Genomic DNA, 27,385 nt, shown 5'->3' with positions numbered 1-27,385 from the left:
CGGCTTTTCCAGCGCTCCCGCCGGGAATGCCGCGCTGGCAGCCCCCGCTGCCCCGTGAACAAAGGCACCGAAGCATCTGCGCAGGCTGGAGGCTGCTTTTTGCGGAATAACGAGAAATGTGAACAGCGTTAGGGAAGAGGTTTCAAATTCAGGAGGTTTTCCTCTTTTATCAGTTTATCTTGATGTGTTGTCAGTACCATTCCTCCTCGAGGAGAAGGCCTTAAGTGAGTCCATCAGTATTTATTTATAGATGCTGAATCAGTTGCCTGGATTTCATTCACTGCCCATGTACTTCAGCAAGCTGACTCGGTGCCCATAGCTGGGATCCTCCTGCTGCAGATTTTTGCATGAAGCTAAATGTAGCCTCAAGCCAGCTCCTAAACACTGGGACCTCGGGGAGCTGGAGCATTGATTCATCATATCCATGCAAGAAATGCAACCTAAAAGCTGTTTCAGATCAAAATAGCAGCTCAAGCATACCAATGTGGATGCATGAAAAGACATAGAATCCATGTTCATACATTCTGTTAAAAAATCACTGAAAATATTTTTGTTATTACCTACATACAGAATCACAGAATCATAGCATGGTTTGAGTTGGAAGGGATTTTACAGATCATGTAGTTCCAACCCTCTGCCATGGACAGAGACCACCTGACTAGGCTGCTCAGTACTCCATCCAACCTGGCCTTGAACTCTGCCAGGGATGGGGCATCCACAGCTTCCCTGGGCACCCTGTTCCTTTCCCTCAACACCCTCACAGTAAAGGATTTCTTCTGTATATTTAACCTAAATTCTCTCTCTTCAGTTTGAACCATTGTCCTGTCACCCCAATTCATGATGAATATCCACCCATATAATTTTGAGTAGTCAAGGAGACTTCTTCTGAAGAAAATATTTCATTGTTGCTTTAAGAAAAAACTAAAGCTTAAAAAAATAGAACCCCAAAACAAACAAACAAACAAACCCAAAAACAAACCCCAAAAAACCCCCCAAAACCGACAAAAATAAACAAAAAATAATCCACTCTAAAAATGCAAAGTTAACGAATTATCCATGAGCTTTTGCTGAGGAGTAAAGGGTGGCTGGGAGTTTCAGCATTTCATGTCACCTTGTAGTCAGACACTGTTTTCCAAAGTCAGTTATGTGATGAAGAAGATATTAAGATTAAATGAGCAGTGCAGAACTCAAAAGCAAACCCATAATTATTAATAGATATTTAAATTGGCAGGCAATCGATTTTTAAATTGTCCTTTCACCCTTGTGTGTAATGTGGTTTGCTCACAGTGACAAATTAGCAGCAGCACTGTGCTGTGACTGTTTCTGCTGGAAGGTTCTCATTACTATTCAGGGGTTTTGCTGGCTCATCAGTGAATCATGGACAGCATTTCCATCGCTGAAGTGTGGCCCAGAAACCAGAGAAAGGATCGGAAACAGAGTCTATAAAAGCCTTTTCTTAAATTCTAAGATTCATTGGTTTCTTGAATGGGACTAAGTTCTTTGGCCTCATTGTTATTATTTCTTATGTATCCCAGAGGAAGTGACAGTACACTCACCCCCTCCATCCCTCTCTTTAAATCTTAGTATTCTTGTTAATCCATCAGGAAAATAAGAACACTAACATGTAATGGACTGAAGGTGCTTTTTTTTTTTCTTATTTGAAAAGAACAATCCTCTTAATCCCAGTAGCACTGGGCTGAGATCTGAGGTTTTGATCCAACTTTCATTATTCACCAACTCATTCTCTTGGACAAATGATTTTCAGTTGCTACTCAAAACATGAATCTATTTTTCAGTTTCTACTTGGCATTTGTTTTATCATTTGTTTTTCTTAATCAGAGTTCTAATTAGAACTAATTGCATTTTTGTCTGTCAAAATAGATATTTTTAAAACAGTAAAGCTTTCACGGAGCACATTGCTTTGCTGGCATTTCCAATGGGGTAGGCTCTGTATCTCAAGAAGACAAACTCCAGTCAGACAGGGTGAAATTAATAAAAAAACTTGGAATTTTGGACCTGAAAATTCATATTTGTAGGCAGTCTTGTGCAATTTTGCAGGACTATGTTTGATAAAACAAAAGTAAATATTTGATCTTCAAAGACTTCAAAACCAGATGAAGTGGGATTTTGTTCCCCATATACTTCATATACTCATATTTTGTTATATTTTTGTTGAGCTATTTTATTGAGTATATTCCTCATATACTTCTGACGATCATCCTTGTCTTTGTTCAACACTATTCCACTCTGCTCATTTTTCAAATACCTTGACCATATTTAGGATTCCTGAAGAGTTTGGATTGTGTGCCACACACAGCAGATCACCTTCGAGAGTGTGTGTTCTAACAAACTTGTGACAAATCCTTTTGCCACTTCTGGTGTTTTCTCTTTTTCCACATACAGAGTTCTCACGTCATCATTATTGTTTTTTATAACCTGTGTTCAGCTTTGTACTGTTACCAGTGAAAAAAGCACATGAACTGAACTCATACTAGACTTTAGGAATAAATGCTAGGTTAAAATTGCAGGTATCTCAGAGGGCAAAAAGGCTTTCTTAATCTTTTAATTTTTTTTTTTTTTTTGCAGGAAATTAGTGTAATATCAAATAAGTGAAAAAATGGAAGGAACAAACTGTTTTTCATGTTCACAAGGAATTAGTTGATAATGGGCTTATATTTCATCAGGGAAAATTTTAGTTAGACTTCAGGAAAAATAGCATTAACCCTGTTCATTTAGCTGAACATTAGAAAGGGAGGCCCATGGACAGTTCACCATTTGAATATTTTACAACGTGAATAGACAAGCCTCTGTCAGGAATCTGAGTAAATTGAATGCTGCTGCCAGGCAGAGGGATGGATTTCATTGTCTCTCTGAATCTCTCTTTATTGTCTGTGCCTGGTTTGGTGAAGGTGCCCACTGTTCAGATTTATGTAACCCTTGACAGGGACAGGTGTCTATAAAGGATATTTTGCCCTCAGTTCTTACAAACTGTTTGTAGATGTTGAGCTTGAGCTGTTTCATTCTAGAGCAGCACAAGGCCAAGTACAAGCTGATACTCTCAAGGTAACATGACCCCAAGCAAGGCAAGCAAATGCCTGCCCCAGCTGACCCCCTACTCTTTAGTAATGCATATTCCCCCCACAGATACTGTCAGATACTATTTTCTAGTCAGATACTCTCTGATGGTTTGATGTTAACAAGAACAAGAGCTGATGTGGATATCTGGAACAAGGGAGTGAATTTATCAGCAAGCTAACTAAGGCAAGAAAGTATTTTGTCTACTGATATTACCTAACAACGTAAGGATTCAGCCAGCCCTTCAGGGACTGGCATGATGATGCCTTTGATGGGAGGTGGAGGTATATTATTGGTTAAATATTCCATTTTTTCTTTGCTTACCAGCATTTCTCTAGCATCGTTCAGGTTTATTCAGCAGAAGATTTCCTGAAACCATGTTGTCATTTCAGCAATGATAGTACTTGCAGCAGGTGAGTGTGGGTGGCATGTTGTGAAATCTATCTGAACCCTCTGTGCACTCTTTTCATTTACAGTGGAATTACTGAAAGGTGAATGAATTACCTTGGGTAGATACCTCTGCAGCCTGCAAATAAAAGAAAAAGGGAAGAAGCAGTACTACCAAGAACAGCTGTGACTGCTGTAAGATGAAGCTGTCAGACCATCTTCCTCTGGTTGTAACACCAGACATTGCAAAGGCCCTTGAGATGTGCAGCTATACAGGAACAGAACTTACATCTGCAGGAGATATCAAAACATCCATGTACAGCACAGAGGTTACATCACATGCAGCTGGAGCTTGGAGCTTTCTTAGCTGTTTATTTGAGATAAGGATTAGGGGGCTATGAACTGAGCTGAAATTCGCTTCAGGGTCAGGTTTGTAGGAGGTTTTGAGTCAAATATTGGTTTGTTTGGGACTACCCAACTGTCAGTAGATTAGACAGAAAAGTTCCCCTAAAGGAGATTGTAGGGGGCCCTCCAGAAAGTGTTGAAGGAGGGATTGTGGTACTCTGTTCTCAGCCCTTGCTCTGATGTCATATAGAAGCAGCTCTGACAGTAAATGGATATTGCTAACTGTTGTAAACTTGAGCTGAGAAGCCAAAGGCAGCCTTAATCACTGCTACCCCACACCCTCTGTGTCTGCAAGTATCTCCCAACATTGGGTGTGTTTTAGCAGCACTAGCAGGATCAACATTTGACCTTTGCATCTCTTCAGTCACTGATCTTAATTGCTGATCACTGCAAGTGAAGAAGCAATTAAATATGAAAAGGATCATTTGGGGCCTCAGTCCTGTAGGACACTAAGCATGCCTGTACATTCCTATGACTCAGCTGGTCATAGGTCTGGGCCAGTTGAGATCACTGACCATCTTGCAGGATGAAAACTTGGAATCAAGCAACAACAGTTCTAATCAATAGCAGAGACAGAAAAAGTGGATTTATTATGAGTACTGATTGAACAACCAGATTAAGAATAATTGAGGACAACATCAGAGAGATGAGGAAACTTTCATACCTTTGGGGACTGCTGCTCTAGCACACTTCTTTTTTTACAGTTTCCTGCCAGAAAAAAAAAATCTTATGGCTCTTGGTATCAGTTCTAGCAGACCACAGACTGCTCTGATAACTGCTGTTGTAATGAGGGATGTGACAAATCCACATTTGAGATACACTGAATGTCAAATACTGGTGTTTCTCCCTGACTCACAAGTATGGATGTGTGTCATTACAAGGCAGGAGCTTGAGAGCAGTTACAGTGGCTATAATGGGAGTGGGAGAGATGAGAAATTAATACTGTCACTAAAAAGCAGGTGACAGCTCAGAGAAGAACAGAGAAGCAACATTGCAAGTGTCATGATTTTAGTCTTAAGATACCTTTGCTTTTATCATTTAATAATATTTACAGAAAGATGTTTGGGTTAGACTTCAGGTTTCCTTTCTTTACAAGTTCTCTACACTTATATTTTCATTCTCTGATAACTGTATTAGAGTCACCTTTGTAAAAACTACTTGTGATGTCCAGAGGAGATAAGTAAAATTGCAGCTGGGAAGTAACAGCAGGAGCAATGAATTCTTGAATCCAATCTTAACCATTTTCATGTGAATAAGTTGACAGTAATACACCAGGAAAATAAAAATCAGGAAATAGAAAGAAGGTGATGTAAAACATAAGTGTAAAAGAAAGCACTCATAATAGCCGGAATAGAATTGGTGGGCAAATCCAGGTAGAGTGATACCAAGAATTTCTCCTGGACTTAGTTCTTCCCTTTGTTGTAGACAATGAAGTAGTCATCACAGAAAGAATATCATGAATTCTGGAACAGAAGACTGCAATGCTAGCTGTTGAGTTTGGTGACTTTTTTTGTAAAACTGTCCAGAAGAAATAAGAAATAATTGGATGAGAATGAGAACTTTAAGTAAAACAAAAGATGCTGGACATATTCCATAGCGTCAGCTGCCATTCCACTGTCATGATGAGAGTAACCAATTTATTGCTTGAGTATGAAGGTGCCTTCCTTATGTATATTTCAGTAGAAGGTTCTGAATACTAAAAAAATTACAAAGCTACCTGTAGGAATCCATAAAGTTAGAGAGTTTCAGGTTTGTGGGAAAACAGACAGGCCTCAGTGCAGCAGAGTTATGGATATTGCTGATGCATCTTGTTAAGCTGTAGCGAAGATGTGAGGAATAGAACAATAGAGCTATGTATTAGCAATTCGGAATAACTTTCTAAGTTGCAAAAAGTTTCTATAGCAAGGTTGAAATTATGAATAGGGTTTTATGCTTTGTTTTCTTATAAATGAACAAGCCAGCATTGTTTTAACCCCAGCTACGTGTGCATATGTTGATTGGATAGAATCACTGTCAATATGCTTTCTCTCTGTGTAATTGGCTAAGATGAGTATTTGGTGACTTGTAACAAGCGAGTTTCTTTGGCTTGCTGCCTGGATGCGAACTGTCAGGATCTTTGCCTAGACAAAACTATGTATTATAAAGATTCTGGAAAATAAACGGTTCCGACACATCCATCAGTGGTCCCGCCCTGTTCGTGTCTGTATATAAACTGCCGGCGCAGCTACCCAGCAGTCCCTTATGTGATCACATTTTTAGGTGTCTGTCTCCACAACAGTGTGAATTCAGAGAGGGTGGCTCCTTCCAGCCTCTGAGATATCACTTGACATTAAAACCATGAAGATTCCAACCATATTTCATCTGGTCTTTCTCTGATGGTGACCAGCAAAAACTATAGGGAGGAGTACAAGAAAAAGTAGTTTTTTCCCCACATCACTTTATAAAAACGCTTAGGCTTCACCTGCAGATTTTGAGTACAGTGTATTGGCATTGCCATGAGATAGTGTGGCTGTGATGATGCTGTGACATAACCAGACTGAGTCCTCTAAACACATTTTCCATGCAAAGCAATAGGACACTCACTCTGTCAATACAAACTTGGGCTGATTATGGCGTCTTATGAAAGGGTTTGTTGTTATTCAAGTTTGGGTGTTTTTTTCACAAAAAGAGTAGTATATCAGTACATTTAGATGCACAGAAGGGAAAACCACAAAACTCTAGACCAGAAATGGATTTATTTATAAGTTATGAAATCCAAAGTTATCCTTAAATACAAATAGCAATAGAAACAAGCAGAAAGCTTGTACAAAGATAACAGAAGAATGATTAAGTGAACAAGTCCATGATGGAATCATGTGAATAGAACTCGTGATTTTCTGTGATTGACTTACATTTAAAGTGAAACTAGGCCCTTACCCCTGTGATTTATAATGCACAGGGAACCTGGAAGTTTTGCCCAAACTGACAATCCATTGTTTATTGTGAATCCTATGGGCTTCCTATGACAAATCTATGTCCGTGTAAAGCAGGGTAAAATACTAATTGCTAATGTTTTTCATTCAGCTGGCTTTTCCAGCAAGGTTCTAGCAACCATGTTTCAGCAGCCTGTGTGCCATATGTGAACATGTCTGAGTCACGAATATGCTGAATTTCATTCCAAAGAAATTTATTCTCCAGGGACTTTGAGCTCAGCATGGGTAAAGAAGTAAGCACGAAGATCAGAAGGCTTTTCCTTAATTCTGGATTGATTCAGATGCTTTAATATAATATTGTTAAGTTTCTTCAACTCTTCTATGTTCTTCTTTTCAGATAGTAGTCTGCTTGATATTTGGTCCACCTCATTTCTAGTTTGAACTTGAAAAGGAGAATGTACCACATTAAATTGGCAACATTTAAGTCAAGAGCATCACCATCCTCTCTTGTATTCCTGTGACACTTTGTAAGGAATTATGATGACTAAAAATATTAAACAGAAAAACAACTACAAAACCTAATAATAAGAAGTTATATATATGGTGGGCTTACCTGCTCACTGCATTCTATTTTGCTTATTTGCTGGATTCTTCTTTTAGTTTAGTGCAGAGTTATAAAATCATATATGGCTCAGATAATTTTTGCAGTTTTCAGGAGCATATCCATTAGTGTCAACAGGGAAATGTCTTATTTTGGGGCTCAAGATCCAATTTGTGGCAAGTATGCGCATCTATTTTATTTTGAATAAAAGAAAAATTCTTGCAAATACTGACATTTCGAGGCCAGCCTCCTCTGGCATGCCAATATGCACTCCTGAAGCTATTTTTATTTTGGCCTTCTGAAGTTAAAAAATTTACCCATAGGTTTTGAAGCTTAAGTGTAATAGTAGCAATGCTAAATGAATCTCTGCATGCGGTTTGCAAACATCTCAGATTATAGAACACAGTATATCCATATGTATCTAATAAAACATTGTAACATAAATTGAAACACCACTGGAAATCAGTTTCAAAACCCAGGCCTCCACCAATCTGAGTGGAAGCAAACTGTTTTAATTCTTGTAAGAATTTTTTTCACTTTCATTTATAATTTTTCCACTAGAGCAACGCAATACTAATTTTTCTATACCAAGGCTCTACTTTTAGCAGCTCCATGTTAAATAAATCTGAAATTCAAGTATGAGATATTTCAATTAGGATTTTACAATCAAGTTACTTAAAATATACTTTATGTTCTTTACTTGTCTGATATCCCTTTGAGTGCCTGTAAGAAAATTTAGTCAAGGGTTAGGATTTCCTGGCCGAAAAGAAAAATCAGGATTTTTGCTGTTTCAGCAAATTCCTGACTACAGGATATAAGAAATCTTGACTTCATGTGGGTTCCAATTCTTTCAAAATAGTCTTGTAAATTGAAATAATGCACCTCAGATTCTATTCAATATTACTAGCTCAGAAAACCCCAAGATGACAGGGGTTCCATTAACCAGATATGTCTTCAGCTAAACCTGCCTGATCAGTCCTAAAACACTGGAACAGTGATTGTGTCTATAGACTCAATGCTACATGCAAATCTTGATAAATGTCTGATTCTTTTTCTTATGCTTAAGACTTTCTTAGTTCCAAATCAATTTCCAGGCAGTACTTTGATGACAAAGGGTCAAGTCTCCCTTCAGGTAGCCTGATTTAAGTGTGAGCCTGGGCAGAATTCCAGTTTCAGTGGAATGACCCCAACACTGAGTTTTATCTGGAAGAGAATGGAAGGCATGTTGCCAAAGTATCTCACTGCCATACAATTACCTTTAAATTTGAATTTCATTTCCAGCCAGCATTTTTAACAAGACAGTATAATACTGCTGAGATAAATTCTTCAGAGCTGTTGAAGCTCACAAATCCTTAGCACTAAGAATAAAATTGTGCCTTTTAGCCCTGAGAGAGTGTTGTTTGCCTGTGCTTCTGCCCCCAGGACGGCAACCCAGTGCCCAGAACCATCCAAAGCCTTTGACCATGCAAATACAGGAGTAGCATATTACAGGGTAGCATGACACATTTCAGCAAAGCTCTTTTTCCAATTGGCCCTACATTTTCAAGAACTGCTCTTTGGTTTACTTACATATTAGGAATATTACAAATGAAACAAGCACCAAACTGACGGTCAAAGTAAGAACAAAGGTGATGAAGAACAAACGCTGGTTTCCTGCATTGCTCCCTGCCATTCTTTCTCCAGTACCACCAGTGTTGTCTTCCTGGTCTGTTAAGAGATGACAAACCATTTGGTGTATAGTTTTTTAAGGTTGGTTAGGATAAGCATGACAAAATGCTTCTTGTACCTGAAATTATGCAGAATACATCGTATATTTGGCCAACAGATTTTATTCCCTGTGATATTTCATGAAAGGGGAAGAAATCAACTTTATGAACTGAGCTTGAATTTGAAAATATCAAAAATTATACATTTGTTATAGCTGTTAGAACACATTCAACAAAAATGTTTCTGTGTTGAAATATAGTGTTTTGTTGAAGTTGACCTGTTTTACAGTTCAGAGTTTTACAGCTGTTTTACATGTACAAAAGTTGCAATGAAGTTTTCATCAGGCAGATTTGTAAGGGCTTGATTGTATTTAACCTTTTCAAAAGGGAAGAAAGCGAAATTCATATTGAAAACCAAGGTACAGATTCATCATGCACATTCATCCTCTAGATATACTTCTTTTTCTGTTTAATGAGAGGTATCTCTGGGATTATTAATCTCCCAAAGTAAACACCTCTGTTAAGCCCCTAATGTTGGATAGAATGAATTTAGGTCTTGACTGTTTTATCTTAAAACAAATGTTTCCAATGTTCTTCTTCATCTTTAGGATTTGTCGGTTTTATTCCAGCAAAAAATGAGGCACCTATCCTCCCAATTGTCAGGAATGGAACAGAGTCTCACATAGACTACAGATGTTGTCCTTCAAGCACAGGAAGAATGAAGGGAAAAAGAAAGGCACTTTCAATGCTGATCTTGAATCAGCTAAACAAGCCAGTTCATTGCTTTTTAAAGAATGTGTTGCATATATAGGGAAATTCAGTAATTCCTCTCATAGAAACAGTTGCAATCAGTGTGGGGTGGCAGTAAGCCCCAAAAATAACAAGCCAAGTGAACACCATGAGGAAATTCATGTGAATGTAAAAAATTTACACTTGAGCCAGATTTGTTTAATCTTAAGTTTGTACACTACTGTAATAACTTACAAAGATTTGGGTTTATTTTCTGTTTTGGCGGGAGGAGAAAGCTAATATAATTTCACTTTGGTGTCAGTCTCACACGTATTAAAATTACATGCAAATTACTGTAATTTATCCTTCCGTAATTGCTCTCTTGCCATTCTGAAAGTGAGTAGTGTATGCATCTGTGAAAAATGTATTTCTAGGTCACGTTCTTGTTTTAGCTGGTGGAAATCTCTGAGGTCTTTGCAACTGAGCCTGTAGTGATAAAGCTGAGGAAGGGCTGCAAATGCCACAGGACTTTAATAATGACCCTACCTAGGGCTAAGCAATCCACTGAGCTGGTAGATCTCTGGGAATATTTCTGGTTTTCTTTATGTTGTGTTTAACACACTCCTGTCTGTGAGTAAGATGAAATATTTTCATGTTTCTCCTTTGAGGTTCTATTCTTATTCCCTTAGCATTCATAACAAATGCACATATAATAAGTGTCTGCACCAAAATTGCTTTCTAATCAGAATAATAGGGATGGGCAGGGCCTGCTTCTGCTGCCTGCCAAGCACCCTAAGTTATCAATAGTGGTCTCAAAAGTGGTCTGAGCTTGCTCAGCGTAATGAATACTTCTTACTATTTCATCAGGCTGAACATGCCAAGCTACAGTGTTGTGAGGAATTGGTGAGCACACATTCTTGTCAAACTGCAAGCAGTGGGAACATTTTATCACCTAAAACATGGAATTACTGCATGGCTCCTACTGAAGCAACTAAACAGCATATTCATTTTAAACCGCTTTGGATATGTCTCTGATTTTCTGGCAAGAGAACCAGAGTTTTATGCTGCTGAGTAAGCTAGCTGACAGGATGAGATATCTACAGATTCTCCAAGCTTAAATGCTACATTGAAAGAATAATCCGAGAAGAAAACAAAGGATTTTACAAATTTATACTTATTATTATACTTATTATATTATACAAATTTATATATTTATTAAGCTACCATTTTTTACTGCTGAAATGTAGGGAGGGGCATGCATGCGATTATTCCAGAGAATCACATATGAATCCACAGAACCTTGTATATTTACCCTGAAAGTAAATAATACTGTCCAATAAAATTGCAAAAGAAAGCAAAACAGTCACACTGAAAGGAGTTTCTTAAAATTAAAATTTATATATGCCACTGTCTCATTTTCCATGTGTAAAAGTGACAATATCAAGATAATCCATTTATGAGAAATTAGTACTTTATGTCTAAAATATTTGCGTTAAATGTGGAAACCATCACCACTGTAGTTAGTTGGATTAGGAAAAGTTAGGGGACTTGGAAACAGAATTAATGAGAAAATATTTAAGACCCAAAATTAGAAACATGATTAAGTTATGGCCACATTTTAACATGGCTGCTGATCTATAAATTTCTTCACTCAAATTTTCCATTACAATAAGGGAAATAAAAGCAGACTCAAATATTGTTATGTGGAATGCTGCTGAAGAGCTCCAGGTGTTAAGATATTTTCAGGTCACAGAGAACTCAAATTGTAGCTATCGCTGGGTGAAAATATTCTTGTTGCTGTGAGAAATCAAAGGTAGAAATGCTTTATCAAACTGGTAGAAATGCTTTATCAAACTGGTAGAAATGTAGGAGCCATAACTGAAACTGTGAGTCAGAAAGTAAGATGCTTAAAAGTTTTACAGGATATTTCAGGTAACTGGTTTGAGTTCTTCGGAGATGAATCTTAAAGGAATGAGCAGAAATTCTCAGGTGCTTCTATTGCCACATATGAATTTTAGTACTTGGGAAGAGCTATGATGCTATTTATATAGTAGGCGTATATTGGGCATTACTAGAGACATTATCCTGAAAGAGATCACCTCATAAATCCCAACTGAAATAGAAGATAAGATCAGGTTTGAAAGCAAATCCCTAACTAAATGCAAGGATTTTCAGGAACCTAAAGTGGAAATACTCAGGAGGGACAGCTAAATCATTGTCTGATCCATCTAAATAATGCCATTTTCAATCTTTTCCTTACATTTTTCAGTACAGAGCTTGGCATACCTATTGGCCTATTAAGCTGTTGACATCAATGATACACAATATGGATTGTACATACAGAAATCCATGGATCACCTATCATACATACCTAGTGAATGTTGGGATTCAGCTGGACAAACATTTAGCTTGTTTAGGTTGTTTAGGGAATCAACTACATAAAGTTTTCCTTCTTCATGAGTATCAGGCAGGTTAAATTCCAAGGAAGGCCTCTCCATTTTCTCTAAAAGAAACAATAATTTAAAGGGTAAATTAACATATGGCTGTGGGAAATAACTTGTAAGAGTTGGTATACTGTTCTAAGGAAATACTGAGCAGCCTAAATGATCCTTAAAATACAGAGATTTGAAGGACCAGCACACTGACTAGATCTTGAAGGCAGGGACAACTCAATACATAGCACTTCTGTATTCTTGGAAATCTTCAATGATTAAAATATTTCATTTTTGCATTGTATTTGTGCACATACATGTGTGTATGGGGAAAGAGAGAAAGAGAAAAAAGTCAATTTGACTGGCTCCAGCATTGATTTGAATGGTACCTATTAGTGTATTATCCTTTGGTGAGTACTTGGTAAGAGATGGTGTGAGATCCTGGCCACAATGAAAGACAAACCTCCACTAACACTTCCAGGAAAGATGTCACTCAGGTTCTCTTATTTCAGCATCAAGTAACTGAGACATAAAACAGGGAAGGCAGGTATGAATGTAGGAGATAAGAAACAAGAATATGTGTCTGTTTATACACCTTAGAATATCACTATTATTTCTGAAAAAAATGTAGTCTACTTCACACTTTCGGGCAAATTTTAAAAGCTTTTTCTTCAGACTAGTACCCCTTGCTTTAAAAAAGGCACTGGATGAAGTTCAATTAGTAAAAGCAATTTCTCTGCAGAATCTGGGTGCATGAACTCAGTGAATGATTCTTAACATAAATACAGTTTTGAAAGAAGATTATATATAGAAAATAAGCAATACCTAGGGAGGCGGCTTCTGTGTATTGCATATTATTCCTTGTCTTTTGCTTTTCTTTACACTGCTGTGATTGCAAAAATGTCTTCCAGAAACAACATACACTTCTAGCCACAAGGAGATGCAGGCATTCTAAGTAGCCATGCTTGTCTACAATTGTCACTGAAAACTCCCTCTGTAATTATTAAAGAAAAATATTTTCCTCCAGGTAATATCCCTCTTATTCTAAGATATTCCTTTCTCACCTTAGAATCACAGCCTAAATGTATGTTTTTCTTGCTAGTGAATGCAAGGAGGGAGCCCCCACAGATTAGTTAAAATTTGGATTAGAATGCATCTTACCCATTTAGTATTTTATAAAGCTCCCAAGCTCAGTTTTATCTGCCAACATAAATCAGCACTTTGTGGGATGCAAACTACCCTTGATGACATGTGTTAAGAACCTGAGGGTGATTTCTGAATCCTAGATGGGTTAACTGTCCTCTTGACATGGTTCTGAGCCTTTTTTTCCTCTCCAAGGAATACAGAACAGTGTGACCAGATTCCTAATAAAACACTTAAATTAAAAACCTAAAATTTTAACCCTAATTGTTTGCAGAAAATCCTCACTCCTTCCCTCATCAAACCAAATGCAGAAGATCGCTATAATTCCCCCAAATCTGAGCGTACTGCAAAGTTGATATTCAATGAGCCTCAGTAAGTCTGAAGACTAAGCACTGAAAGCAATCCTAAAAACAGGGCTTGTTCTCCTGCTAGTAGAGACTGACAGGACTATAAGGATACTTTCATTTTTCTTTTTAACAGCGCATAAGAAAAGATTACAACTTACTTTTTTCTCTGTTCAGGAGTGTTGCTTCAAAGTGCAAAGAAAATATACAAAAACTGGCATGAGAGGGGTTAACCTTACCTAGTATATGATCTTTAGGTGTGCAGCAGTAACTTCAGGACAGATGGCTGTGCCCACTGCCCTTCCTCTAGAGCGTAGCATGGCACCAGACAACAGTGTTTGTGAGCCATGTCCCCACCAGAGCTGGCTCTGCTCTGCTGTGTCCCCACATGCACATCCTCAGCCAACACAATCATTATGGAGCCCTGTGTTTGAACGGTGTGCCAAAAGTTACCACTGCATGCACAAAGGCTGCTGGTTATTTTTAGATTCTGAAGAGCAGTTGTTTCTCTCTTTTGATTAATACCTCCCTTCAGCTTTAGGGAAGACTCTTCTTAACAGCTTGAGGTGTAATAAATGTGACTACCTTTGATTCATTAGTATTATGAATTCTTTTTTTTTGCACTTATTATTTAAGTATTTGCACATGTAAACACAGTGAAGATTACCATTATTAATTCAAAAAAGTTTATATTACATTTGTTTGATTCCATTGATGTGCCAAAGGAGAAAGGATACAAACATTAGTGTCACTGGACAAAAGTATTATTTTCCCAACAAATCAATCTAAACATTGGGACCTTTGGTTTCACTATATCTTGTACTTTAACTTTGCCTAAAGACTTTTTTCCCCAATACAACTTTTAAATTTCTTCCTAAGTCATTGTGGTAAAAAAAAACCCCAAAACTTGGAATAAAAACACACTGAGAATTCTTCACAGAACAAAAAGGAAATAAAATCTAAAAGGTTAAAAAGTATGAGAATGAAACATTACTTACAACATAATTACATTCAGGTAATGTGCCAGTATGGAAGAAATCAGCCAGTGAAAATCATGTGAAGAAAACTTGTTCTGCAGTTCCTCTCCCTACTTTCAGTCCCATAGGAACCTGTTGAGTCCTGCAGTACCCATAAAGATAGCTGTGAAACAGACTGCCCCTCTCAGTCTATATTTAGAGTTCAGCTTGGCCAAGTATGCTCACTTCACAATATTGATCTGCTAAACAGAAATCAGCATATACACCGCTCTTTTTTATTATATCGGAATCAATAATATCCCACCATGAAGAATGAGGGTTGTTACCGACGATCAGTATTTCACTAATCTTTTGGTTAGTGCCAAGCCTCTTAGCTTTAGTGCTTGTCTAAAATGCATTTGCTATGCAGAAGAGTCATATCTACAACACTGTAGCTATGAGTAACCAGTTTGCTATGCAGAAGAGTCATATCTACAGTATTGCAGTCATGAGTATTTTAAAGTCATAGACTAGAAAAAACAGGGGCTTTCCCCCCTTCTCCCATATATTTTATGAGTTCAAATGGGACAGTATTATGTGGTGGTCTAATTTGTCTGGCATCCTTAGCTGTTCAAAGATTAAATTCTGATGAACTGGTGGTGAGTAGTGCTCCTTTGCTGACAGTTCTTTTGATCACCTTTTTCCTTGCTGACATTGCAGATGGCAGTGTTACAGCACATCGTATTGACAGGCAGAGGGTCTGCAGTTCAATACCACAAATCCTTTCTGAAGCTCTCCCATGTCTAAAATTCTGAATCCCTTTAAACTGCCCATAAACATTTTTCTTTCTCAGGAAACGAGAGTAAATCACCTGACTCATATTTCCCACCCTAAGCTGATATGTTCTGCTGCTCAGAATTGCTCCCTTCCCGCAGGAGTTTCCTGAAGTCCTCCCTCCAAATAAGGATGTGCAAGTCAGGAGAAAGAAAAAATAAATCAGTGTGGCATCCATGCCCAAAATCTCCTGACACCAAAATACTTATAAGACAGGGACCCAGGCCTCTTGAGGTGAAAAGGTCTGCAAACCCAAGGGAGGTCTGCAGGGCTGCAGAAGAGCCACCTCTGCAACGGCGCTGAAGCCACATGGGTCACGGTGGATGGCAGCTGCAGGGTAATGGGGAAAAGGGCAACCTCCTGCTTGGCCCCCTGCCAGGAGGTGCTGCAGAAACGCTGGACAGGAAGCCACCAAAAGTGCCTGGCAAAGGACACCAAAGGTGACTACGCAGCAGCTGCAGTAGACACCAACCGGCTTGAGGGAACAGTTTTGCTCAAAAGGAATGTCTTTGGCCAGGCAAGTACAGGCACACAGCTTCACCTCATTCAAGGATCTGGGTTTTTTCTCCACTTGTATGACACTGACATGTGTTCCATCGTCAGTTTTCAGTTCAAGGTTTTGTGTAGTCCAAGTGATCAGTTTTGCAAGCCAAACAAGTTCTTATATAGTGGATTTATGGGGAAAAAAGACAGGTTAGAGTAGAAGGTATAGTATACATTGACTTTCTCTAATAGGTTCAGCTGTAATCAGAAACTGGGAGGGGAAAAAAAAACCCCACAACCACTCCACCCCAAGCCCAACTTTCCCTTATCAGAGCCGGCCACAGTTTCCAGGAAGCAGTGTTGTTTTCAATGTAATGTTTGCTTCATCTGGTGACAAGCATTTTAAGAATGTTTATTTAAACAAGCACTTTTACAGATCTTCAGGTTCAGAAGCTCCAGTTAGCCAGGTTTTAGTGTCTTTATTACATAACATCCCTCACCCTGCCACCCCTATTCCTAAGTCAGTTCTCAGCTACTGGCAGATTTCAATCCTATAGAACCAGAAATTGAGGTTAGAAGAGTAGTTTTCAACACGATGAACACAGGGAAGCTGGAATGGTTCCTCTAAAATAAAGGACAACATGTTTTGCAGCACCAAAACTAGAAAATGTTTGTCCATTAGAGAAGCAATGGCAAATTAAGATTAGGTGGTTGTGCAGAGCACATTCAAGTATAAGACACCTTTGAAACACAGCAAAGCACACTTGCACGTAGCATCTACTAACACACTGAGAATACCCCAAGCACATGTTTGAACCAGCAAATAAACAAACCCATCTCTTTCAACCTTTAGGTTTTACCAATGTTACAGTGTTTCAATAATGGAGTAATTGCTATTACACAAAGAGCAGGCAGTGAGAAATATTTTTATTCCAAAAATTAAATATTCAATTTCAGAACACAAGAATCTTGCTTTTATTTTACATGGAGGCAAGTATTTGTCATTCACTACTTGACAGTCAGTGGAAGTTACTGAACTTCATAGTCCCTGTCAGGATAAAGTTATACTTACATAGGGATTTCTTGCCTGTCTACCACTGGTGAGTTTTAAAAAGTTACTAAAATAATTTCACACAAACATGGGTCATCTTTGCATATTCTTACCAGAGCACTTAGTCAATGACTTTACCTTTATATAAAGAATCCAATCTGACACACAGCATTTGACTACAGTTATCCACTCCATTTCATGTATCAGTTACAACATAATCGACCTCTGGAGCTAGTGGGAGGCTAATGTATAGCATTATAATATATCCCTGCACCAAATGTTACATCAATCTATATACAATGTATACAAAACTAAGCAACAACATGCATTATATTTACAGACTATGTAACAAACCCGTGCACAACTGCAAACTGACTACGGAAGTTAAAAAATTCATTTAAATGTTACAAATTTATTAGAATTATGAAAATTGAACCCCATTGAAAAGGGAATCTAAAAAAATTCCCCCACATCTGCTCTTTTATCACGACATTTACTTCTAGCCTTCGTCCGAGCCTTGAATGCTGCAGAGTTGTACAAGTGCTATAAAACAAAAAAAGAAAAAAGAATTACATATTGTCATAAGGTTTATGCCCTTCGGAGACTTTTTATGTTACAAAACAAATGAAAACATCCTTTTATTAATCTTTGAAGTAAACTGGTAGGCCTTCTGAAATTTATAGTGTGTTATCTTTGCACTAAAGGCTTATCTGTGTGTGTGTATGTATATGTGTATATATACATAGACAGACAGATATATTTTTCCTGTAGGTCCCTCCCCAAAAAATACGTATCTCTCAGAAGAGACCAAGTTTCACATGTGTGGAGCATGAATCTAGTACCCATCAGCAACCACATCAACCTTGAGACCCCTTGGAAAAAACACAGAAGCAGACATGCCCAGTGGAAAATTTAAGAGTTCATAGATGCATACAAGTAAGGCTGGGTTTCATTCAGGACAATATGAGGCACTCTTAGAACTACAGTATAACAATGACAGCTTCTGAAGGGCAGGAGTAATTAGAGTAGGAAGTAAAGAAAATTCATTACAGTGCAATAACCTACCCTTTCAAAACGGGATATCTTCATTGTTTTAAGAGTTGCAGCATCCAGCATTACTGGTGGACCAAGCTCAAACACATTCCGAAGAAAGTCATTTGACTAAACAAGAAACACACCAAATGATTAGTTTCCCTTCTAATTATTAAGTTTCTAAAGTTGACTACTGTAAAATACCAAGTATTCCAGTAAGAAATACTAAGATTTGTGTCAAATTGCTGCTATCTTTTGCAATTAAGTCAAGAACACTTCCTCCTTCAACCAGAATAAGGCTAAAAGCAAAAACAGTCACCTTGAGAAGACAGCTCCAGCAAATGAGACACTGTTTTGTTCTACACAAAACCAGGCAGCTGAACAGACCTGTATGGTTTCACAACATACCAGTTTTAAAGTATCTATCTGTGGAAGTAGTACTTGAAAAAACTGAAAAACCTGCTACATGCCCAAGCTGCCTCAGTCACACAGAAATTCAATTAACACAGGACTGAAGACTTTAACCCCATGATTATCACAGCAATTTGGGAGCATATATTCCTAAACTACAGCTCCTGCTTCTGTTACATATGCAAACAGATGACTACAAAACAAGCAGTTCCCAGAACAGAGATAAAGATTTATGTCTTCTCCCTGGAATGCTGTCACCAGTGGGCTGCAAGCTGTGTTCATTATTTTTGACTAAAACTTTCCCTTTCTTTTACAGGTTTGAACAGGAAGGGTGGAGGCATACAGCTTTATAGCCAGACAACTATATCATTCTGCTGAAAGAGAGTATAAGGATTCAGGGAAAACTCTGAAGCTAAAAACATATTCAGCCTAAATTTCTTACTTCTTGGAGAAGTCGATTACTACACTAGCACACCCAAGCTACAACTCAGAAGCAGCTTATCCAGACAGATGCAGCCCACTGTAATTAATTTTTTAAGTGCTGTCTTTAACACCTCAAATGCAAGGCTCATCACTAAGTTCTACTCAGGATCTTGTAATTCAGGCTGAATTCCATCAAAGAAGCCAGACACAGAGGAACACAGTCTGAGCAAGTGTCAGAGAGCAGCTCACCTGCAAATGGTATTGCATCCCCGAGCCCAAAATCTCCTTGAAGGTCTCGTACGTTTGTTTTTTAACCCAGCAGTCAATATACATGCGCTCAGGCCCAAACTTCACCATCTCTGTGGGGAAGTCACGCTCCTATGCAAAAGTCAAAGGAAACAACATCTATAATTTTAATTTAAACAGTCTTTTGTACTAGGAATTTTATACATCTCCGTGAACTTGATTTTGACTGATGAATTTGGCACACCAAAACCTTCCAAATAACACAGTGTATGTATGCTAAAGATTGTATTTGTTCATAAAGCAGATGCACACCTACAGTCAAATCTCATGTAGAACTTTAAGCTAATATTCTTCATGATTACAAAGTTTTTAAAAAACAAACGCTCAACTTTCATCTTTAAAATTACTTTAGGAATTGGACTTATCGCCAGGAAAACCAGTTCCAAGTACAGACAGAAGTCATCTTTAAGTCAGAATATAAGCCTCATTTAGTCTCTACCTTACAGGTATTTGGGACAATGGAATGTAACAAGTGCTAATAGGTGACTCAGATCCTTCTACAGGCAGAATCCCAGAGGTGACTTCAAATTATGCCAATCCTTCTTAGCTTCCACAATATTTAACTATTCCTAGTCTTTTTTCAACATTCCTAAAAAAAGCAGTTCTAGTCCATACATGTGATCTGACTACCAAATCTCATTTAAAATAGCTTTTTCCTGTTTCTTTCATTGAAACAGTAATTCTGTGTAATTATAAAACTGTTTTCACTGAATTGTATACTATACATTTTGAAGGTCTAGATTGTAACTAAGACAAAACAATCACCTCAACAGCCCGCAGAACGTCTCTGAAGACAGATCGCTGCTTTCTTTTATCCACTTTGGCCCGGTGCTTGTTTCCATCAGTAGCCAGAGCTCTTAGTTTCTCTGTTAGAAGGTCCATATCTTCATAAAAGAAATCCTAGGTTACCAGAAAAAAATGTTTTTTAGATTTTAGTTTATTGTATGGCCTTAACCTTTTCCCCCACAGGTAAGAAAACTGATCTCTTTAAATTTTGTGTGTGTAGATCTCTACAACCTCTTATTTTATTTAAAAAGACAGAGAGCACTTCTGCAGTTCCATTTGCAGCATTGAAACCAGCAAGAACAAAGTCACAGCACCCAGTTTACCAGGAAGGGCGCTAACAAAGTCTGTTTGGTCAGCCATGTGACCCATACAGCTCCATCAGTGTGCATATACACCTGCCAATCTGTTCTACTCCAACGCCATTAATTCCAAGGGACTCAAACTGCTCACAAAATTACTGCTGCTGGAGGCAAACTGTGAGACACCACTGGACTGAGAGTATGGAATATTTAGCTATAAGTCCTGTATGAAATGGGACATTAGGAAGCTTTTTTTTTAATGCTTAACAAAACACTTTAAGTAAACTGTAATAAATAGCTTTGTGTTATTCACTTCATTAATTAATATGTGCTTTATATATATAGAAATATTTTATCCACTGCACTTAATTCAGCGGTAGTTCACCTGGACTAGTAAGAATGCATGCAAACTTACGTAAAAACAAGTTTTTGTGGCTTGTAGGTTTTTTTTAATCTGAATGTTTTGTCATATCAACTGACTAGAGTGAGCTTACTGCAAGCTTTCTGAAAGGAACTGGTCCAAGGCAAATACATCAAGTATTTTTAATCTGCACTGATTGTTAAGGATTCAATGAGAATAATCTGTAATGATTAAAGGGGCATTTCCTCAGTGCAGGATTTTTAAGATATAATTTTAAGATTAATTACTTGCAGTCAACTTGACCAAATAAAGGATCAAGTTTTGGTTTCCATTTACTTTTCCTTTCAAAGTTGACTTCCATAGCCAAGAGACTCAAATCCACACTGCTTGCATTTATACAGAAGCCTTAACATTGTTTCATGTTATGCTGTGCTAGTGTGTCATGATTCCTGACTTAAATGGAGTTATCCTTTCACTTTAGGCAGCATTCTGGCAAAGCGCAGCAGCCTTGATTGAGTTGGGAGCCCTTCAGGCAACTCTCCCAAACTGTGCCATGCGTAAGCAGAGGGAGGCTGTTTCCTTCAGTGCTGTCAAGAAAAAAGTCTGAAAATTAATAAGGCATATTGAAAAAAGTAAATGCAACTTTAGCTGTGGACAAGCTAATATTGAGCAGTTTGCACCTAACCCAATTCAAAAGCAAACTCCAAGAAATTTCACCAAATGAAGTGTTACTGATATCTGTGTGAAATTTGTGCCAATTCTTTAAAAACCTCCCCCTTAAAATGACTGCCTAGTTCTTAACTCACTAAAATAGTTAAATGCTGCGAAACCATCATGCAATACCAGCTACTCTTCTCAAGTTACCTAAGTAAAAATACTGCAGAAACAATACTTAAAGTCAACATGTTTTCTGCCTGATGATAGATTTTGGCTGAGAGCGGAATTGTGCAGGTTGTGAATTACTCAAACTTGTCTGCATAAGCATCTGATGAGTGATCCCACTACAGTAAACAATACTGTTTCATTCTGGAATCTCTCTAGAGGTGTCTCCTTAAGATTTTATTTTCAAAGTGGGTGTAGGATTTAGATTTAAATCTTGCATTCCATATTTCTAGTTGCTATTGAGTAGCATTTGATGCATTTTGTTATATTGGCCCTGTTTTGCAATATAGAAATGAAGTGTAAAAAATAATAGCTACGAATTATTGCTGTACCCACTTAGACTGGGGCAGACTCACTAGAAGGAACATAAACCATGGAATTATTTGCTACTTGTTGAGGTCCAGGGTGGAGTGCAACACAGGTTAAGTAATTTGTTTCATCATTATCGCAATGAAAGAAGGTTTAGCTGCTGACATCTACTTACAGCATCTGTTTCACGTGCCAGTTCAAACAGAAGTGCTAGTGTTTCTCCAGCAGCTATTCTCATGTTGAGATCATCGCAAGACAGCAGGCTTGGAAGTTTATGCAAGTGCCTAAGGAATAAATCATATTCCATTAAGACCTAAATTTTACTGACACTGTTCATTGCATATAGAGTCATTACAAATTCTGCTTTCCAAGAAAGATACTCACATTTCAATTTTCTTCTTCACTTCGTTCATTGGACAAATGGTCAACAGCAATGTCCACGCCAAGAGAGCACTGACGTGAAGCACAGTATTATGGGTACTTGATACACCATTAGTGTCTCTATCCCGCTGATAGGCCTTCATGAAGACGTTTTCCAGGCATTCCATAGTAGAGTACAGCTCCTGGACAGGTGAAAAATACAATGGAAGTGGTTTAGGAGTCACACATATTCATCTTGCCAGTTTATTACATTTGAAAGGTATCAATCATCCTTACCGTAATGTCATCAGTCACGATGAAACAGCAAATCCCTAAGCAGGTTGCACACTGGACACAAAAGAAAAAAAAAAGTGTCAGTATTTGACAATAATGTTACAGTTTCAAACTTGGGACCTTTGAAATTTAACATCTGGAGCAACAGAAACTTGAGATAAAAACCTTAAGAGTCTAGAAGTCCCCAGCCCTTAATTCATCTTCTTTGTCATACTTAGCTCCCAATTCCCATCTACTCTCAGGAAGATTTTTACAGCATTTGCTACTCACAAGCCTTCACTCTCCATGTATTATTATTTTTAAATAGCTTACAAAGCCCTTCAAAAAGCTCTATGTGGCGTTGTTTTCACCCAATGATTTTAAATCTCACTAGGATTTACAAGCAGAAACTATGCTGATAATTATATGACATTAACATCTGTGGGAAATAGTTTCTCCTTCTGACCACTATTTCAATTAAATAGCCTGGAAACTCTGCCCTTGAAAAGCCTTTCCTGGAACTTTCCAACTTCTCCTGCAGATCTGTTTCCTATGCCCCATATTCTAGTCCAGTTTCTCTTACGAAGAATAAAGAGAAAACCATTTGAAAGTGATGTTTGCACCAAACACACAGGACTCAAAACTACATTTGAACAGGACAAACTTTAGTAGCTTTTGTTTGTAGAAATAACTACTGTTGAACTAATACTACCTCCTTTTTGCAGCTGACAGTATTTGTTGTGCCATAGCTTGACTAAGAGTAGCCAGCCACATAATGATGAAGGAAAGTTGGAAAATATTAGCTGAATCACTGAAGTTTAAGCAAAAGTAAAACTTTTGGCAAGTGCTTTGGACAATCTTTCCTCACTATTTCATGCATACTGCTGATGTATCAATGAGATTACCAGGCAAAAGTAACTTAAAAATACATTTGGTAGAATGGCTGTATTGTTTACATAGTTTCCAGATGTGCTATATGTGATTTTACCAAGAATAAATGTAAATGCTTAAGTAACATTCCTGTGCTGTTTAAGAATAAAATTAAATTTCAAGAATAAAATAAAATTAATACAGGAAGGATATATCACTTAGTAGGAAAATGTTTTCTAGGACTCCAACATCAGTCCCCAGAAGTAAGGGAGCTGCAATACAGTGAGTTCAGACACTTGACAAAGCAGTACATGTAACAGCTGAAGAAGAGAATCACGTTCAACTTTCAGGTGGAACTTTTTAAGCCAGTGAAAACTGCTATGCATCGCTGAGGGCGTATGTCAACATTATGAGTACACACTAGTGTGGTAACCTTTCGTCCTGGATTACACAACAGTGAGCTGGCCAGAAGCAGCCCTCTGTCCCTGGCTGGCAAATAGACATTTCATACTTACAGCCTGTCTGGCCTGGATACTGGCTGTTCCATCACAGACAATCTTCTTCAGAACTGGACCAAGGGTCTTAAAAATCTCCTCGCTTTCAATTCCTGACCCCATCTGCACACACAGAAGACAAGCCAGCCCAGCAGCTGCACACTGTTCATCGCTCTTACCTAGGGATTAATTAACACAGTGATGAGCAACCACCTTTTGCCCTGCCTGCCTCCTTTAATCTTTTAAAGATAATAGTCTGAAAGCATGTAAGTGGAAATTCAGAAACCAAGAGATAGAAGATAATTTCAGTTAATTTTCTAGGACAGTTAAAGTGTGACACCTGCATTCACAAAGTAATGTTACCTAAATTATTAAGCATGCTGTAAAGTACTAGAGAACATTCACAATCTTAATTTCTTTTAAACAATGTGCTATTTCATAGGGATTATTGCTTTCTAATAGCATGCATGTTAATTACCTTTCTTTATGCAGCGCTCAATGCTATCAGTTAGGGTCATTCTCCTCTCCATGATAAATTCATATAGTATTTTAGAAGAAAATGCACTTTTCAGACTTTCAAGGGCTGCTTGTCTTGTCTTTGCACTGTTAGAAGAGAAAAGGAAGACCTGTAATCAGCACATATCAGCTAAACCTTCGCCCTTGCTTTATGGTGATTTATATTTGCCTACACCCAGTAGTAAGAGTAATCCACAGAAGTACTATGAAGAAATGAAATGCTCTGAATTGCCTTCTTACTCATGGACAGCAAAATTTTGTTTGGAGACAGAGTTCACAGCAGTATTGCTGGCCAGAAAAAGTCACTCTACTTCAATATATTAGAAAAGGAAGGTCTAACCCATCCTAAAAAATCAGTAGAACAAAAAAGGTTTATTTAGACCTAGAAGTCCTCCCCAGAATAAAAATCTCAGTAATTTATAGAAGAAGATTTGATGTGTATTTTCCTTATTAAATCAAGCAAGAAAACAATGTACGAATGTGTTTCTTCCAAGCAGACTATACCTCTTGTCCAATGTAAGATCAATAAATCCCTTCAACTTGTATTCTAAGTCTTCTTGAGTAGCTTCTTCATCAACTTCGGGCCCTAATCCAGAAGAAATAATTTAGTCCCACTGATACACATTTTATTAGCATACACAGTAATTCCAACACAATGCTTTTAACACTAGTAAGGAAGCAGCCTAATATAGACAACACCTTCAGAATTGCTCAGTATCACAGCAGCATAATGGTGTTAAACCTACTACATCAGGCTGTGCCCTAAAATACTTGCATAAAAACTGGCCTATTGATACATTTGTGCTGCTCCTACATCTGCTTCTTACATATGCCAAGAATGAATGAGGGAGAGAATCTTACATAAATTTTCTCCATTTGATGACCATCATCCAATCCTGTCAACACATTTTCATCCAGTCCACTACATCTAGCCCTGGAGAACTGTGAGGTGCTCAGAGCTGATGCAGTGAGTCAAAGCAGCCTGTCCCATATAGCATCAATTCAGACACAGGAGCTCAGTTAAGAGCAGCATGTATCCAAAGATGACTCCCGGCTTATCCCTGTTTCAGGCTTTCAGGTCCCCTCCTCTCAACAAAATGACATTGCAGTAGTCCAGGTTGCAAAGATGGTAAAGGAAACAAAGCACAAATCTAGCTCAAAACAGGCAAATGTGACTCTTCCCATCTTAAACTCTTCTGCAGTTCTTACTGCTTCAACTACCTCTTATGAAAATCCATGTCTTACAACTCATCTTAAAATTCTTATTGTCTCTATACCAGTACTCTACATCTTATTGTCTCTATATCTATATACTATTCTAGTAGAATAGAGCCTGATAGTTTCACAAGGCTCATGAAACCTGGAGTATATATTTATATATATAAACCAAACAAAGAAAATGGCCACTGGATTACCCATCACAGTGTTAATATAATGTCATTATTTTATTATTGCTACTTACAGTCTTCTACTTAAAACTACTAAATCAACTCAGGTTTTATGTTTTTAAAAGATGAATAGATATAAATAAAAGAATTTACCATCCTCAGTGAAGCTAGCAGGATCACTGAAGCCACTGCAGTGGCTCATGGTTTCAATTGAAGCATCTTCATCACTAAAAGGCTGCACGTTTCTGGGCTGACCACCTTAAGCAAAGATGAATACAATAGTTTGGTCATTTCTCATACAGAAAAGGAAGATCTGAGCACCAAAAGTAGAACTGATCCCTCCCAGAGCAGATTTGCTTTCCCTGACCCAACCACAGAAAGAACATTTCCAACTGCTGGCTCCTTTACTCCCACCTACTCTGAAGACTTTGTCAGCTCTGTTCTGCAAAATCATTTGTGAGCAGTGAGGAAGGGCTCACCTAGTACTGGTCCAATTCCTACTCTAGAAATTGGATGAATTCCAACTGGAAATTTAGGATCTTTCTACAACTTCATGTTAAAGCAGTTTTCTGTGACTATGCTTTAAAAACAGGTCTATGTTAATTTAACTGTTAGAATGAGCTATCTAAAAAAACTGCCATACGGACTATTTTTTAATTTTGAGGAACTTCAAGATAGTGTAAGGCAAACCTTTGGGCAAACATACATTACCCAGTTCAATGCAAGGTATATGGGATTAGGTGGAGTATGTGCAGGATCAGCTATGTCTAACTCTTTTACTACTGAATTACAAGTACATCAAATGCTTCAAAGGGGGACAGAAGTTTTCCCTCTCAGGACGAAGAAGGCCTTGGTGCAGCAGCTTTCACACTTTTTGATGCAAGTAGTCTTTTTACCAGTGTTCACCTCCCTTTTTCATATCTGTTACTTCTCCAACAGTTCCCAAATCATCATTTACAGAACTCTGAATTCTGTTCTTTCAAATATTTCTTTTTCCTAAATTATTTAGAAGGTTGCACACAGGGCTTACCAGCTTCAACCAGGCTCCCTGACTACCAAGACCCCAAAAAACTATTTTTATCTAGGCAGAATCACCTTTCAGCTGGATCAACGCCCAAATGCTTTCCAATTAAGTTAGTCACACGCCGGAAGTTTTGCTACTTTTAGCTGTATCCACTTGTATCATTAACCATAACGCAAAAAACCCCACCAGACAATGCACGAGCGAACAAACTTGGAGGCCCATAGCTCTCACATGGCCACCTTCTTGCTGCTATCAAATAGGGATTCAACAGAAGTGGCAAGAACGACAGCAAGTCCTTCATAAACTAAAACAAGAGCAGTTGCAGAAACACCCTATAAATTGTTCACTTCCTGAAAAATTGGTATTAGAAACCAATGCTGCACACAGCTATGCTAGCTTGAAGGGCAATTTCTCACCACCCCACAAAACCTCCGTTCTGCCCCAAGCATGAACACCTCACACACGCACATTGTGCATTTGTTTATTTCATAAAACCCTATTTTAAGCTAGAAAAACGATTTTTCTATAAAGACAGAGCATCCCTTCGGGGCACGACACGGTGACACACAGCCGCAGCAGCAGCCGGTGGTGCA

At 38.0% G+C, this 27,385-nt stretch overlaps 2 protein-coding genes across 3 annotated transcripts; both read right to left on the bottom strand.

The window, feature by feature from the left end:
- Positions 1–7,033: 7,033 nt before the first annotated feature.
- LSMEM1 (leucine rich single-pass membrane protein 1) lies at positions 7,034–12,313 on the bottom strand. Of its 2 annotated transcripts, XM_005426343.1 has the most exons (3): positions 12,187–12,313; positions 8,950–9,087; positions 7,034–7,221 (listed from the first exon to the last, which is right to left on the bottom strand). In XM_005426343.1, exons 1-3 carry the CDS (start codon positions 12,311–12,313, stop codon positions 7,034–7,036), a joined length of 453 nt encoding a protein of 150 aa, XP_005426400.1. The 2 variants fall into 2 exon arrangements, 1 of the variants encoding a protein (XP_005426400.1); XR_004082303.1 differs by lacking the exons at positions 7,034–7,221; positions 8,950–9,087 and adding an exon at positions 11,481–11,612 and having other exon boundaries at positions 12,187–12,202.
- A 4,603-nt stretch (positions 12,314–16,916) lies between these two features.
- On the bottom strand, positions 16,917–26,021 carry IFRD1 (interferon related developmental regulator 1). Its single transcript, XM_005426342.2, has 11 exons — positions 25,922–26,021; positions 24,885–24,966; positions 24,343–24,467; positions 23,886–24,043; positions 22,525–22,575; positions 22,252–22,430; positions 22,043–22,151; positions 19,996–20,130; positions 19,174–19,302; positions 18,124–18,219; positions 16,917–17,601 (listed from the first exon to the last, which is right to left on the bottom strand). The coding sequence occupies exons 1-11, from the start codon at positions 25,968–25,970 to the stop codon at positions 17,512–17,514; spliced, it is 1,203 nt and encodes a 400-aa protein (XP_005426399.1). The 5' UTR covers positions 25,971–26,021; the 3' UTR covers positions 16,917–17,511.
- Between the last annotated feature and the right edge of the window lie 1,364 nt (positions 26,022–27,385).

This window comes from Geospiza fortis, unplaced genomic scaffold, assembly GCF_000277835.1.
Source record: "Geospiza fortis unplaced genomic scaffold, GeoFor_1.0 scaffold429, whole genome shotgun sequence".
NCBI lineage: Eukaryota > Metazoa > Chordata > Aves > Passeriformes > Thraupidae > Geospiza > Geospiza fortis.
The sequence above is the reverse complement of the archived record's forward strand: the minus strand, read 5'-3'. Positions and strand labels throughout refer to the sequence as shown.

What these genes read in the sequence shown, in the direction of transcription:
- LSMEM1 (XM_005426343.1), bottom strand. Translation starts at nt 12,313, where the DNA reads ATGGAGAGGCCTTCCTTGGAATTTAACCTGCCTGATACTCATGAAGAA. An exon ending in TGAATCCCAACATTCACTAG is followed by an intron (nt 9,088 to 12,186) that starts GTATGTATGATA and finishes ATCTCTTAACAG; the next exon opens with ACCAGGAAGACAACACTGGT. An exon ending in ATTTGTAATATTCCTAATAT is followed by an intron (nt 7,222 to 8,949) that starts GTAAGTAAACCA and finishes CTCCTTTTCAAG; the next exon opens with TTCAAACTAGAAATGAGGTG.
- IFRD1 (XM_005426342.2), bottom strand. Translation starts at nt 25,970, where the DNA reads ATGAGCCACTGCAGTGGCTTCAGTGATCCTGCTAGCTTCACTGAGGAT. An exon ending in GATCTTACATTGGACAAGAG is followed by an intron (nt 24,468 to 24,884) that starts GTATAGTCTGCT and finishes CTCTTCTAACAG; the next exon opens with TGCAAAGACAAGACAAGCAG. An exon ending in TCGTGACTGATGACATTACG is followed by an intron (nt 22,431 to 22,524) that starts GTAAGGATGATT and finishes TCACCTGTCCAG; the next exon opens with GAGCTGTACTCTACTATGGA.